The sequence below is a fragment of the Vitis vinifera genome, chromosome 9 (genome assembly GCF_030704535.1).
Source record: "Vitis vinifera cultivar Pinot Noir 40024 chromosome 9, ASM3070453v1".
Lineage (NCBI taxonomy): Eukaryota > Viridiplantae > Streptophyta > Magnoliopsida > Vitales > Vitaceae > Vitis > Vitis vinifera.
Genome location: NC_081813.1, coordinates 2,876,552 through 2,891,195, shown reverse-complemented (window position 1 = coordinate 2,891,195; position 14,644 = coordinate 2,876,552). Strand labels below are relative to the sequence as shown.

The 14,644-nt window shown below is 36.4% G+C and overlaps 2 protein-coding genes and 1 pseudogene across 2 annotated transcripts; all 3 read right to left on the bottom strand.

Moving 5' to 3' along the window:
* Positions 1-559: 559 nt before the first annotated feature.
* LOC100266958 (probable LRR receptor-like serine/threonine-protein kinase At1g05700) lies at positions 560-4,966 on the bottom strand (annotated as a pseudogene).
* Positions 4,967-6,503: 1,537 nt separating this feature from the next.
* LOC100244634 (senescence-induced receptor-like serine/threonine-protein kinase) lies at positions 6,504-8,753 on the bottom strand. The gene is made up of 9 exons (XM_010656596.3): positions 8,659-8,753; positions 8,504-8,575; positions 8,342-8,416; positions 8,040-8,212; positions 7,757-7,941; positions 7,534-7,660; positions 7,377-7,442; positions 7,103-7,286; positions 6,504-7,009 (listed from the first exon to the last, which is right to left on the bottom strand). Exons 1-9 carry the CDS (start codon positions 8,751-8,753, stop codon positions 6,616-6,618), a joined length of 1,371 nt encoding a protein of 456 aa, XP_010654898.2. The 3' UTR covers positions 6,504-6,615.
* Positions 8,754-9,305: 552 nt separating this feature from the next.
* On the bottom strand, positions 9,306-10,810 carry LOC132254354 (probable LRR receptor-like serine/threonine-protein kinase At1g05700). The gene is made up of 3 exons (XM_059739828.1): positions 10,248-10,810; positions 9,550-10,031; positions 9,306-9,442 (listed from the first exon to the last, which is right to left on the bottom strand). Exons 1-3 carry the CDS (start codon positions 10,646-10,648, stop codon positions 9,306-9,308), a joined length of 1,020 nt encoding a protein of 339 aa, XP_059595811.1. The 5' UTR covers positions 10,649-10,810.
* Between the last annotated feature and the right edge of the window lie 3,834 nt (positions 10,811-14,644).

The following is a 14,644-nucleotide window of genomic DNA, read 5'->3' as shown; positions in this document are numbered from 1 at the left end:
GTTGTGTGGTTCAGCTGATCATGCATTGAGATCATTTTGAATGGTCATATGATTTTGGGCTCATATTTTCGGCCTTTTCTGTTAGATTTTTTTCCAGAGAAAATGTCATCAAGAGATGTAGTACAGGTTCACTTCTGGGCTGCAATGTACCTAGATTTTCTGGGTTCTGTTCAGATTATGCCCTGGTTTCTGAAAGTATATTTCCTGGAAACTCCATTCTAAAATTCTCCAGAAGCCAATGCAATGTTGTCTGGTAGATACATTGAGATAAAGACTCCATTCTAAAATTCTCCAATGCAGTTAACATTTTGAAACTTACAGAACTCTCATAAATGTTCTTGGACATGGAATTATGGAAATGACATTATCACCTTGAATGAAAGGGCATAATTAATGTAGTAGTCTTAGATCCTCACCATTTCCACCTGCTCAACTAAACGATCACGCGTATTTCACAAATATAGATTTGATCTGTTTCTTCTTATTATACTAGAGATGGTGACACAAGAAATTAGGCTTGTGTTGCTATCTCAAAATAAATTGAAGGCGGGTTTGCGCCGCCAGAGAAGTTGAGAATTAGTTGGAATAGTATTCCATCTTACCATTTTTCACTAATACAATTCAAGGATGAGAGAACTGCCTAATACAACAGACCAACTTTATGCAAATTTGTCACATGAAAATGGGATAATTAATGACTGCAAATTTGAACTGGAAGCTAACGGTGTTCCATAACTATCTAACATGGGGAGCCATTTCACCTTCAAGATCCACCGCATAGCTTTTAAGGGAGTTGCTTGATCCCATTTTGTAGCTATCTATCCTCTGAGTTCTCATGGGACCCACCATCTCCAAACAATCCTTTAAGTCTGCCAGTACATGGCTCATGTCTGGCCTTTGAATTGCAGTTGATGGTACACATGCTAAGGCTGTCTCTAGAGCTTTCCAGGCAGAATTGGTGTTGAAATCTCCTTGTAGCCTTGGATCAACAATGTTCTGAATATCCCCTCTTTTAAGCATAGGACTAATCCATTGAACTATGTGGATGTTCCCAGGGGTTATTATTGCAGGCAGGCCAGTAATCAGCTCCAACAAGACAATCCCAAAGCTATAAACATCGCTCCTTTTATTCAAATTTCCAGATGAGTAATACCTAAAAAGGGGTTATGAGAATAAAGAAGCAGTTGTGTAGAATTTCCAAGAAATCTATATATGAACACTTACTCAGGATCCAGATATCCTGGTGTGCCTGCAGGAATAGTTGATGCATGAGAGCCACTTTCAATTGCAAGGTCTCTGGACAGCCCAAAATCAGCTATCTTAGCTTGCAGTTTTTTGTTTAATAGTATGTTGGAAGTCTTCACATCTCTGTGGATTATTGGTGGCTTGCAACCATTGTGCAGATACTCCAATCCTACAGTTCCAATAAGCCATCATTACCTTACTTTTAAGTAAGAAAATGATCAGAAAAAGGTATTTGAAGGAGAATAGTAATGCAGCAAATCTGCTTACTGACCTTGTGCTACATCAACTGCAATTTGAAGCCTCTCTTTCCAATACAAAACATCCGTATCTCTCGCTGCATCGAAAATTTATATAGCATATCTGTAGTTAGGTCAAGTCCCTGACTTCTAGTGATCAAGTCCTAAGAACATAAAGATGGTGATACCTGACAACCTCTGTCTCAGGTTTCCATTAGACATATATTCATAAATGAGGGCCGTGTTTGTACCATCATTGCAATACCCAGCAAGGCGAACCAAGTTTTTATGATGGACTCTCTTCAAGAGTTTTGCCTGCAATGCAAAATTGTTCAGTGGCATACTGGCATGTCCTATTATTATAATCACATTTCCACATCAGATGGATAGATTTTATGGTGATAGAGAACCCTGGATGGACTGCTGGTGTCTAACCTCAGCTTGAAATTCCCTGGGGCCTTGCATTGATGATTGCGAGCGCAGCTTGACCGTGACTTGAGTGCCATCTACCAGAGTGCCTAGATGAACATTTCCAAATCCTCCTTGTCCAATGGTGGAACTGAAGTTGTGGGTAATAGTCACAAGCTCAGAGTAAGTGAACTCTGAGTTCCCTGACTTCAATGATCCTTCTCTGGTGACCATCTTCATAGCTAAGAAAATCATCACAATTGCAACGAGCAGAAATGTATCAACAAAAATGTATTTTTCATGTGATTTTCATGAATTAGAAGTGGGTCATCTCTTCACATCCTCTCTTTTTTTTCCCTTGATCTGCACCTCATATGAAATCAATGAGTTTGAAGTCCTTTCAGACAGGTTCTATAACAAGGCCAGTAGTGGTCACACCTCTACAATGAAATGCAGAATCATACGAAATCTAGGGGAATGAAAGAAAGAAAATACCTGTCTTCTTTCCTTCTGAAGTTCCAAATGATACCAACAGCAATTAGAAGGAACAGGACCAGAACTGATATAACGGATGCGAGAGCTGGAACAACGAAGTTCTTGTTTTGCTTTCCTTTGCATGAGACTGACACACAAGGATTTGGATTTTCTCCAAGACTTGCATGAACAGAACATGTTAAACATCAGCATATCTGAACTGTTATAGGACTAATGATCTTTTCATCATATTGTCAGAATTAGCTTTCAAAATATAAGTGAGTTCAGGAGTAAAGATCAAATTCTTGGATATGAAAAACAAGCAAACCTCAAGTACAATGTGCCATTCTGAGACTTCTCCATAAGCCCCTGAGGAACTGAACCTTTCAAGTTGTTCCCTGCTAAATTACTGCGAACACAGCATCAAATACTATATTACCTGCATACTTTACAAGAAACCATACTCTGCAATACCAAAAGGCCAATTGATCACTCACAGGAACGTTAGAGATGGCAGTTCAGTTAAGAACTCTGGCACTGATCCAGTCAAGTTATTGTGAGATAAATCCCTGAAACAATTTAAAATACACTTTTGGAATAAAGAACTCCATCAAATTATGTACTTAATCTTCATTAATGCTTACAGAGTTTGTAATGATTTGAGATTGGAAAATGAAGGATGTATCTTTCCTGTCAAATTGCTATATGAGAGGTTCCTGCTTGCCAGTTAGAATAGCATAATTAGTAGATGTTTTGTCATTTTCACTATCCCTATACAGAAATATTTTTCCAATGCCAAACTCACAATGATATTAAAGTGGGGGAACCATTATTGCTGCATTTCAGGCCATCCCATTGGTAATCCATTGGAAGACATGGATCTCCTTGCCAGTTTCTCCTCACCATGTACACTGATTTAATCTTCTTGATAGCCTCAACTATAATTTCAACGAAGGAGAAACAACAATTGAACAGATTCTAGTAGGCACTTAAACCTGCTCAATTACTAAATCAGAACATACAACACATAAGATAAGAACATACCATCATCTTGGTCAGTTGTTGATTGTGAGAATTCCTTTATCACATAAACTTCCAAGGCATTGATAATGGGGGGAAGCGTGGATTCATCTGTCTTCACAAGTGAAAATAACAATCTACTTCCCTTTACAGAATTTGTTCTAAATATTCTGGTAGAGCTACAGCGTTTGGGAACCACAGGATCGTTCCATAAGGTGCCATTCAGCCAGATGGTAAATACTCTGGACTGGTTGCCCTGGAGTTGCAAAACCTCAGAAAAATGCATGAACAAATAAAATCTTTGAGAAGGATAATCCATATCCAGGAAGAAGCTCAAGGGTTCGCTTTCATTTTTAGGTGTTGCAGCAGTAGACATGACTATTCCCGGAAGTTTAAAGGGATTGTCACTGTAGGAATAGCTTTCAAATCCTGCAGTTATGGATTCCCAAAAAGCATTCTTGTAGGAGTTCCAAATGCGGTCAAGAGCGTCATCTTTGTACCTAAAAAAGGTCCATTTTTATGAGAATTGTTCACAATGTTATAAATTTCAGCCAACAGGTCATGTTAGAGATCTACCAAATCATGTGACTCACCTGACTTGAAACTTTTCTTGCTCTGAACCGAAGTCCCATCTGTTAGAGAGTAGCAGAGAACCCAGTTCAGTTTTATGATAACTGGAATTATCAAGCGGTCAAAGCTCTAATGCAGATATGAAGGGTATCCCAGAGCCATTGTTAACTAGACACACATCTATGTAATCTGTTTTGGGGATATGTATGATTTCCTTCCTTACAATTTTGTTTGAATTTTTGAACTTGATAGTGTCCCATTTATCAACACCCAGATAAAGTTTGAAGACCGGGAGTTGATTCTTGGAGTCATAGTTCCCATACATGAAGAAAGCTCTGATCAAATACTTATTACCCTTGCCTTTTTCTGGTTCTAGGGTGTAACAATTCCTGGCTCCTTCTGGGAAGCTTCTAACATTCATGAGCTGCTTTGAAGGATTTTCAGACCTGGAAACATTATAATTGATTCCAGTGTCTGTGAATTCTGCATCAGAAGTGTAATGTATCTGGGTTCTATCATCTGTATAAGATGAACCTGGAGCTATCCCACAGTCAATGCTTATGAAACCTACAGAAATTCAAACTCATTCAGAGAGAGCAGTATGAAAAATTTGGGACTCATTGCTCATAAGCCATGACGGTGGAAACTTGTACAGAAGAATGAAGGGTTACATAACTTACCATGGGTGTCAGCAGCAAGTCTCCGTGGAGAAGGATGGTCGTGAGGGAAGGCTGAGGCAGCGTGATGGGGTTTTCCGGCAACCAATTCTGGGTTGTTGCCTGAGGACATGATGGTAACCAGGACAAAGATGAGCCAAACCAGTGGTGGTCTACTGTCCATGCTGGTCTTTTCTGTAGAATGATGGTGTATGATGATTGATGATCAGAAGTTGGATAAGAAGTGAGAGGTGATCTTGGCCAAGTCTCATGTGTATGAAAGCCAGAGAAACAAGAGGAAGCATGCATACTGTGGAACTTAACCAGTTTTGACCATGCCAAAGCCTTCTCCATAGAGCCTCTAGTTGGTTTTTTCTAATTTTTTTTTATATTTTAATATTATAATTCTTTGTGATGAATTTTACTTACAACAATTTGAAAATAAATTTAACTTTCCATAATTATGAAAAGAAGAAATCAACCAACCCTTCTATTTTTATTTATTTATTTATTTATTTTTACAAAATTTTAAAATTTTAATGACTAGTCAATATCACACTATCAATGAAATTGAATGATTCACCAAACTAACAGTTGTGAGAGCCAGCAAGATGAGAAAAAAACTTTTTTGGTACTAATTGTTTTTTATACTAAAATATTCAAATTATATTTGTCCATTATTATTTTTGTTTTCTTTTCTCCTGTAGTTGTTTTAATAGTATAGTAAGAAAAAAATAGTATGTTTATGTTTAATGAAGGAATTGATCAATTGTGTTGAATTATTTGTTGTTGATTTTTTTACATGAAAAATAATTAAATAGTTAAATTATATTTATTTTTATTTTATCTATTAATTAATTTAATAATATAATAGAAAATTTCATTTTTCTAATGTAATACAAATATTAATATATCGGGGAATTGATCGGCCAATTATATATATTTTGATCTATTAAAGGGAAAGGAAAATATGATAATGTTAACAAAAAAGAGAGGAAAAAAATCATATTTTTTTTAGTATTATTGATAAATAAATATTTATATTTCTTTTATGTTATTTTCACTTTTTTAAAAATTTAACAAGGAAATATGTTATATAATATTCTTTGAAAAAAAGAATGTATACCGGTTGAAAAATTTGAGACAAAAAAACCCTTCTAACCACATGTGGGAGATTTGTGTTGCAAGGTTTTCACAATTTTAAGATAGGTGAGAAAATGAGGTGTATTTATTGGGTTGAGATTTGATTATCTTATTTGAAAACAATTGGTATTCATTAAAGGTAAACCAAACCTTTTATAGTATTCCACATCACATCTCGTGGATCTATTTTAAGAATCATCATTTGAGTGATTTATCTTTGACTTTAAGAGCGAAATTGTTTTACCCCAATACATGCAATAACAAAATTTGTCAACATATGAAGTGGGAGTTAAAAGCTACCTCATTTGCCAAGATGGTTCTATATTGTATAAAAATTGAATGCCTACTTCCCTGGCCATGAGCTCCCGCTGACCAGATTGGTTTTTGATCTAAACAGAAATCTACTCAACTTAAACACGTCAAAAATATATTGAACCAGAGTCATGTTGACAAATAGTATCAAGTTTTGCCCGCCCGGTGTACAGAACTTCACCTATCTTCTTTTGTTGTTATAAATTGATTAGTGTTTTAAAAAAAATGATTAATCCGTGGCCTAAAATATTCTGGATGTATAAAATATAAGATTTTCACATCCAATATGGACATTGCAAACTCAAGAGAATTGAACTCATGAATTTTCACATTATTGACTTGATCTTTCCCATCAACTGTTCCCAATCCCCAAGATAAGGAAATATCATAGCTATATAGTAGCTTGAAACAAGGGTCGATTAAAGTCGGTGCAACTACCCAATATAGAATTTTTGATGAATACAATTCGAAATAAAGGGGGTTGAACATATTCCCACATGCTAACATTAAGCAAATCTATCTCACTAACTGAAAATAGTAGCGTCCAACAACTACCTAGCATGGGGAGCCGATTCAGTGCTAAGAACCACGGGAACATCTTCTAGATGGCTACCTACCATCTTAATTCTCCTGGAAGCCACCCCTGTCTCCAAACATTCCTTCAAGTCTACCACTACATGACTCATGTCTGGCCTTTGCATTCCTGTTGATGCTACACATGCTAAGGCTATCTCTACTGCTTTCCAGGCAGAATTGGTGTTGAACTCTCCTTGTAACCTTCGATCAACAATGCTTTCAATATCCCCTCTTTCAATCATATGACTAACCCATACAACTATATAAATGCCCCCAGGGATTATTGCAGGCCGGCCGGTGAGTAGCTCCAACAAAACAATCCCAAAGCTATAAACATCGCTCTTCTTATTCAAACCCGCTGACTGGTATCTGCATATTTTAGGAAGTAATTAATATTTGATGATCCATAAGGAAGCAATTATGTAAAAATTGTAAGGAATAATTTCGTTAATTAACACCTACTCAGGATCAAGATATCCAGGTGTGCCTACTGGGTCAGTTGATAAGAGAGCACCACTTTCAAGATCTCTGGACATCCCAAAATCAGCTATCTTCGCTTCCAGTGTTTCAGTTAATAGAATGTTGGAAGATTTCATGTCTCTGTGGACTATTGGTGGCTTACAGCCATTGTGTAGATACTCCAATCCTACACAATTAAGCAAGAAAAGAATCACAAATTAAATAAATATTTGAATGCAAATTAATTATAATGTGGAAGATCCGCTTAATTGCTGACCATGTGCTGCATCTACTGCAATTTGAAGTCTCTCTTCCCAATTCAAAACATCTGCGGCTTCTCTCCCTGCAGCAAATGCATTAACATTAGGGTCCACAAGTAGCTTCCATTGACAGTAATATACCTGTGATCAAGAGTGGTCAATACATATATATACCTGATAACTTCTGTTGCAGGTTTCCATTGGACATGTATTCATAAATGAGAACCATGTTTGTACCGTCATCACAGTACCCAATTAGACGAACCAAGTTTTTATGATGAACTCTCGTCAAGAGTTTCACCTGCAATATTTCAAATTTTTTTAGTGTCTGACATCAGATGGAGAAATTCTATTGTAGAAATTAACTTAGCATGGATGGAATATTGCTTTGTCTAACCTCAGCTTGTAATGCCTTAGCTTCTTGTATTGATGATTCAGAATGCACCTTGACGGCAACCTGAGTGCCATCTGCCAAAGTGCCTAGAAAAACTTGTCCGAATCCTCCTCTACCGATGGTCTGACTAAAGTTATTGGTGATACTCACTACCTCAGAGTAAGTGAACTCGGAATTCCCTGACTTCTCTATGGTTGTAGCAAAGGAAATCACAATTAAAATGGAGCAATAAAATGTTAAATCCTCACTTAAAGAGAAAAAAAATGAAAATGAAAGAAGAAAATACCTTTGGTTTCTCTCCTTCTGAACTTCCGGATGATCATTGCAAGGGCAGTTATGAGGATCAGGATCACAATTACATTCGGAATGGCTATGAGAACAGGAACAAGGAACCTGCTCTTCTTCTTCTCCTTTCCTTGGCACGAGGCTGACTGACAAAGACTTGGATTTTCGCCAAGACTTCCATAAAATAGAACATGGTGCGTCCACTAATTAATAAACTTGATAATCAAAATATATGGATATTGAAGTCAAGAACTCTATAAACAAACATTAAGAACAAGTGCTAGAAACGATAATTAAGCAAACCTCAGAGTTCCATCCTTCAACTTATCCATAACAGCCTGTGGAACCGAACCTGTTAGGTTGTTCCCCGTTAAGTTACTGCAAAGACAACATCAAATACTCAGATTACCTGCATATATATCCTAAAGAATTCAAATATCCCAAACCTAAAAGTTAATTACTTACAGGGTTGTTAAAGATGGCAAGTCTGCAAAAAATTCTGGTACTGGTCCAGTCAAGTTGTTGTATGATAAATCCCTGAAATTATAGTTTGAGTTGCTTTTGAGAAAAGGCCTCCATCAGATTATAGAGAAGATATTCATAAGGCCACTAATACTTACAGATTTTGTAAAGATTTGAGACCCGAAAATGAAGTAAGTATATTCCCGGCCAAATTGCTGGATGAGAGGTTCCTGCTTGCTAGGTAGAGTGGCATATATTAGTAAATCCTAAGTGTTCTGCTATATTGGCCAACCCAAAACCAATATAAAAATCATGTTAAAAATATAAACCCAAATAATATCTAATTATTAAATAGGTAGTACCCATTGTGAAACCCATTTAATTTATTTAACAATCAAGTTCTCATATTTAATAATTGGGTTAAGTTAGGTCTTGTATAAGTATATATGATATATGTCTCAACCAAATATTTTTTTAGACCTATTTATTTAAAAACAAATTTAAAATAAGTCAAATATAAATTAAATAACCTAAAATTATAATGAAGTTAATTAACAAGATTATTAAATGAGTCAATTTGGATTAAATTTGTGGTGTACGTACAAGTTAAACCATAAATTATCTATTTATTAAATATGTTATGCAAGTTGACACGAAATTCACCTAAACCCAATTATATTTCACCCAAATCTATGAAAAACATGGTGGGTTTGAGTCGTGTTAAGGAGTTGTATCAAACTTTGCAACCCCTAATCATTTTCACCAGTAAGTCCCTGCAAACATGAAGTAGTTCGAAATTCCAAACTCACAATGTGATTATAGCAGGGGAAATATCGAGGCTGCAAGTCAGGCCATCCCATTGGTATTTGATGGGGAGACATGGGTCTCCTTGCCAGTTCCTGCTCACTGCGTACTCTGATTTGATCCCCTTGATTGCATCAACTAGTATTTTCCAAGAAAAACAAAAAAGGAATTAAATAAAGCTGGATCATGTTCAGGCCTTGCTCAGTAACTAAATTAGAACATATAACGAAAATAAGAGAACCTACCATCGTTTTGTTGAGTTGATGCTTGTGAGAATTCTTTTATTATGTAAACCTCCATAGCATTGATAATTGGTGGAAGCGTGGATCTGTTTGTTCTTTTTAGTGAAAAGGACAATTTCTTTGTGGTACTTCCGCTCATGGAATAGTCGCTCTCTGCCGTGTAGGAAAAAAGGTATGTAGTAAGCACAGTCCCACCCCATGCCTCATCATCATTCACGAAGGTAGTAAATTCTCTGAACACGCCTTCCTTAACCTCGGCAAAGTGCATGTAAATGTATAACTTTTGAGAAGGATCATCATCTATGTCTAAAGAGATTCGCAAGGGTTCACTTTCATTTGCAGGTGTTGCAGCAGTCGCCATGACAATCCCTGGCAGTTTATAGTCAGAGACACTAAAGGAAGATCTTACAACTGATGAATTAATGGACTCCCAAGACGACTTTGTGAATGGTCTCCAAATCCGGTCGTAAACATCATCTTTGCTCCTATATGATCACAATTTATGTTTACATAACTTGTTAGTTCAATATACATAGAGAATTAAGCTGAAAAAGAAACTAGTAAAACATGTCTGATTTGTAATTGTTTCTAAAAATAGTTTTCTATTCTTTAGGAAAGAGAAAAAAAAACACTTCTGATAACCAGAAAAGTTGTCTGATTTGAGAAATAGAAATAAGGGTAACGTCTTTTTAGTGCCCCACCTGATTAAGCTCCACTTCTCTTTTTGTGTACCAAAATCCCATCTGTCATGGAGTAGCAGGGATCCTGGTTCAGTTGGACTATAAATGGAATCATTAAGCTGTTGGAGCTCTAGCACCGATATGAATGGCGTCCCGGAACCTGCGTTTACTAGACACACATCTATGTCATCTGTTGTCGGAATGTGTATGATTTCCTTTCTGATGATAACAGAGGCATTTGTTATATTCACCGTAGCCCATTCATCAACACCCAGATATAGTTTGAAGACTAGAGGTTGATTCTTGGAATCATAATTCCCATACATGAACCAAGCCCTGATCAAATACTTATGATTCTTGCCTTGTCCTGGTGGTAGGGCGTAACAATTCCTGTCTCCTTCTGGGAAGCTTCTAACGTCCATGAGTTGATCGGTATCCTCATCAACGTATTCCTTGGAAACATTATAATTGATTCCAGTATCTATGAATTTTGCATCCAAAGTGTAATATATCTGGGTTTCATCATCTGTATAATCAGAGCCCGGAGCTATCCCACAATTGATGCTTATGAACCCTACAAAGTTTCAAACTCATTCAAAACAGCCCTTGTAAATATGCTTTTCTGCACTACAAGTTGCTCTTGAATTTACGAAGGAAAACATGGTGTTGCGAGATGCTGCCAAATTGTATAAAAATTAGAGGTGACAAAATAGGTTTTTCATGGGTACGGGTTGAGCATAATCGTCTGTAGGTCAAACTCGTGTTTACTTGCTTGTTTAATACATTAGGTAATTTTTAAATCAACTTATATAATAGGAAATTTAATTATAACTTAAAACTATTTAATCAATATTTGACTTATTTTAAATTTATTTTTAAATAAATAACAAGATATTAAAAACAGACTTATGTAAAATTTAACTAAACCTAATTATTAAACATGAATACCTCGTTATTAAATAGGTTATATGATGTATTACATATTTAATAATTATGTAGTATTTGAGTTTATATTTTTAATGACGTATATAAAATGAATGCATACCTTCCTCGGCCGAAAGCTTCCACTGCCCAGACTGGTTTTCATGGAAGGTCCCTAAAACCCATCCCGAGCTGTGCAAGGAAATAATCACCAAAGAATGATCAGCCAGGTCAACGTTAGTCTACCATCCATGTTGTTTCAGAGCTTGAAACACTAAGAGAAGGCGACAAAATCTGGATGAAACTGAAGAGTCTAAAGATTAAGGAAGGAAGAGGAGATATGGATAGTATGGAGCTGAAGCAAGCTTTAAAGACAAAGCCTTGTATGCTAGGCCTCCAAGGTTGGACATGCTGACTTCCAACGTACGTGTTTGTTGGGAAAGGGTATTGACTTACAACGGATGCCTTGGCTTGCCATGACTCATGATCAGCTTCTAATTGTGTGAGAAATTCATCATGCATGGATGAAATATTCTCATTCCATGCAATATTGAGACTGATTAAACAGTAAATTTGAAAAAGAAAAACTCCAAACTTTCAAGCTATGTTTAGTTTTTTTTAAAAGTTTGAACTTTCAAGCTATGATTAGTTTTTTTAAAAGTTTGAAGGAAAATGCGAGAAAAATAAAATAGAAGAAAATAAAAAATGAAGAAAAATAAAAAATAGATTCAAAATCAAGGAATTATTTTTTATATGTTGTAAAACAAGGACAAATATAATGCAAATCAAAGTAGTAGAGATAAAATATATCTTACTTTGATATATAATATGAAAGAAGGAATCAAATAAGAGAATTGAGAAAGTGAAAGAGAGAGAGAGAGAGAATGAGAGGAAGAACTTTCTTTCTTTCTCGGGATGCTATTACATGGGAGGGGTAAGAAGCCTTTTATAGGCTTCACATTATGAACTCCCATTACTCATCTTAAAGATGAGTAAATGGAGTTCATAATGACCATCAATGTGGTCATTCATTTCCCTTAATTTACAACACTCCCCCTTGGATGACCACCATATTAAAAGAATATGCCTCATTAAAACCTTGCTAGTAAAAAACCCTATAGGAAAAACCTAGCGAAGGAAAAAGAGTACAATATTCTTTTCTTGGTATATTAGGACTGCCTCGTTAAAAACCTTGCCAGTAAAACCCAGTAGGACAAAACCTGGACGAAGGAAAAAAAGAGTACAGTACACTAACACCCTTTTACAAGCATACTCCCCCTCATGTCGATATCCTTGAGTTGACGCATTCCAATCCTGTGTATTAACTTCTTGAATGTTGAGGTTGGCAATGATTTTGTGAATAAATCTGCTAGATTATCACTTGAGCGTATTTGTTGCACATCAATTTCACCACTCTTCTGGAGTTCATGTGTATAAAAGAATTTTGGTGAAATGTGTTTAGTTCTATCTCCTTTAATATAACCCCCTGTTATTTGTGCAATGCATGCAGCATTATCTTCAAATAATGTTGTCGGGCCACCTTTGATAGAGGAGAGTCCACATGATTCCCGAATATGCTGGATCATAGATCTTAGCCATATACATTCACGACTTGCTTCATGAATTGCCAGTATTTCTGAATGATTTGATGATGTGGCTACCATTGTTTGTTTGACAGATCTCCATGAAATAGCAGTACCATTGCAATTAAACACATACCCTGTTTGTGACCTGCCTTTATGTGGATCTGAAAGATATCCTGCATCTGCATATCCAAGCAATTGTTGCTTTGATTCCCTTGAGTAAAATAAACCCATATCAGTAGTTCCGCGAAGATAACGCAATATATGTTTGATACCATTCCAATGTCTTCGAGTTGGAGCGGAACTGTATCTTGCCAATAAATTGACAGAAAAAGCAATGTCTGGACGTGTACAATTGGCAAGATACATAAGTGCACCAATAGCATTAAGATATGGTACTTCAGGACCAAGTAACTCTTCATCCTTTTCGCAAGGACGAAATGGGTCTTTTTTCACATCAAGTGATCGGACAACCATTGGAGAACTTAAAGGATGCGCTTTATCCATATAAAAACGCTTCAAAACTTTCTTAATGTATGTTGATTGATGTACTAAAACTCCATTTGGAAAATGCTCGATCTGCAGGCCGAGACAAAATTTTGTTTTTCCAAGATCTTTCATCTCAAATTCCTTTTTCAAGTAATTTGTTGTTCTTGTGAGCTCTTCAGGAGTTCCAACAAGATTTAAGTCATCAACATACACTGCAATAATTGCAAATCCGGTTTCTGATTTCTTAATGAAAATGCATGGGCATATAGGGTTATTCACATACCCTTCTTTTAGCAAGTATTCGCTAAGGCGATTGTACCACATGCGTCCAGATTGCTTTAATCCATACAAGGATCGTTGTAACTTGATTGAGTACATGCTACGAGGCTTTGTATTATTTGCATCAGGCAATTTAAATCCTTCGGGGATTTTCATGTATATATCATTATCCATGGATCCGTATAAATATGCTGTAATAACATCCATGAGACGCATATCCAGTCCTTCTGAGACTGCCAAACTAATTAAGAAACGAAATGTGATTGCGTCCATGACGGGAGAATATGTTTCCTCGTAGTCAATACCAGGTCTCTGCGAGAAACCTTGTGCTACTAATCGCGCTTTATATCTTATGATCTCATTATTCTCATTGCGCTTTCGTATAAATACCCATTTGTACCCAACAGGCTTTACATCTTCAGGTGTTTGAACTACAGGTCCAAAAACTTCTCGTTTTGTTAATGAGTTTAATTCTGCCTGTATAGCTTCTTTCCATTTTGGCCAATCATTTCTATGTCGACATTCTTCCACATTTCGTGGTTCGGGATCTTCATCATTTCTTATGATATCAGAGGCCACTTGGAAAGCAAAAATATTGTTAATAACAATATTATTTCGATCCCATTTTTCTCCCGTTTGTACATAACTTACTGAGATCTCACAATTTTCAGGTACCTGTGCCTCTTCAGGGGCTTCTCGTTCAATATGTGGATCTTCAGGGGTTTCTTGTTCAATATGTACCTCTTCAGGGGCTTTTTGCATTATTTGTGCCTCTTCTAGGGCTATAGATTTATCAATTTTAAACTGATCAGTCATTTTGATGGTCTCTTCTAGAGTGCCAAGTTTTTCTTGGGTTCTCCTCTTCCGGGGAGTTACATCCTTTGAGCCAACAGGTCTACCACGCTTCAGGCGTATCTTAGATTCATTTGTTAACTGTCCTACAGGGACATCAATCCGTGCTGGAGTATTTGCAGCCGGGATATGTGACTTTGTCACTTTCTTTGTATCAATGAATGCATCTGGTAATTGATTTGCAAGATTTTGCAAATGAATGATCCTTTGAACTTCTAGTTCACATTGATTTGTACGAGGATCAAGATGGGTCATAGTAGATGTCTTCCAACTAATTTCTTGTCGTTCTTCAGG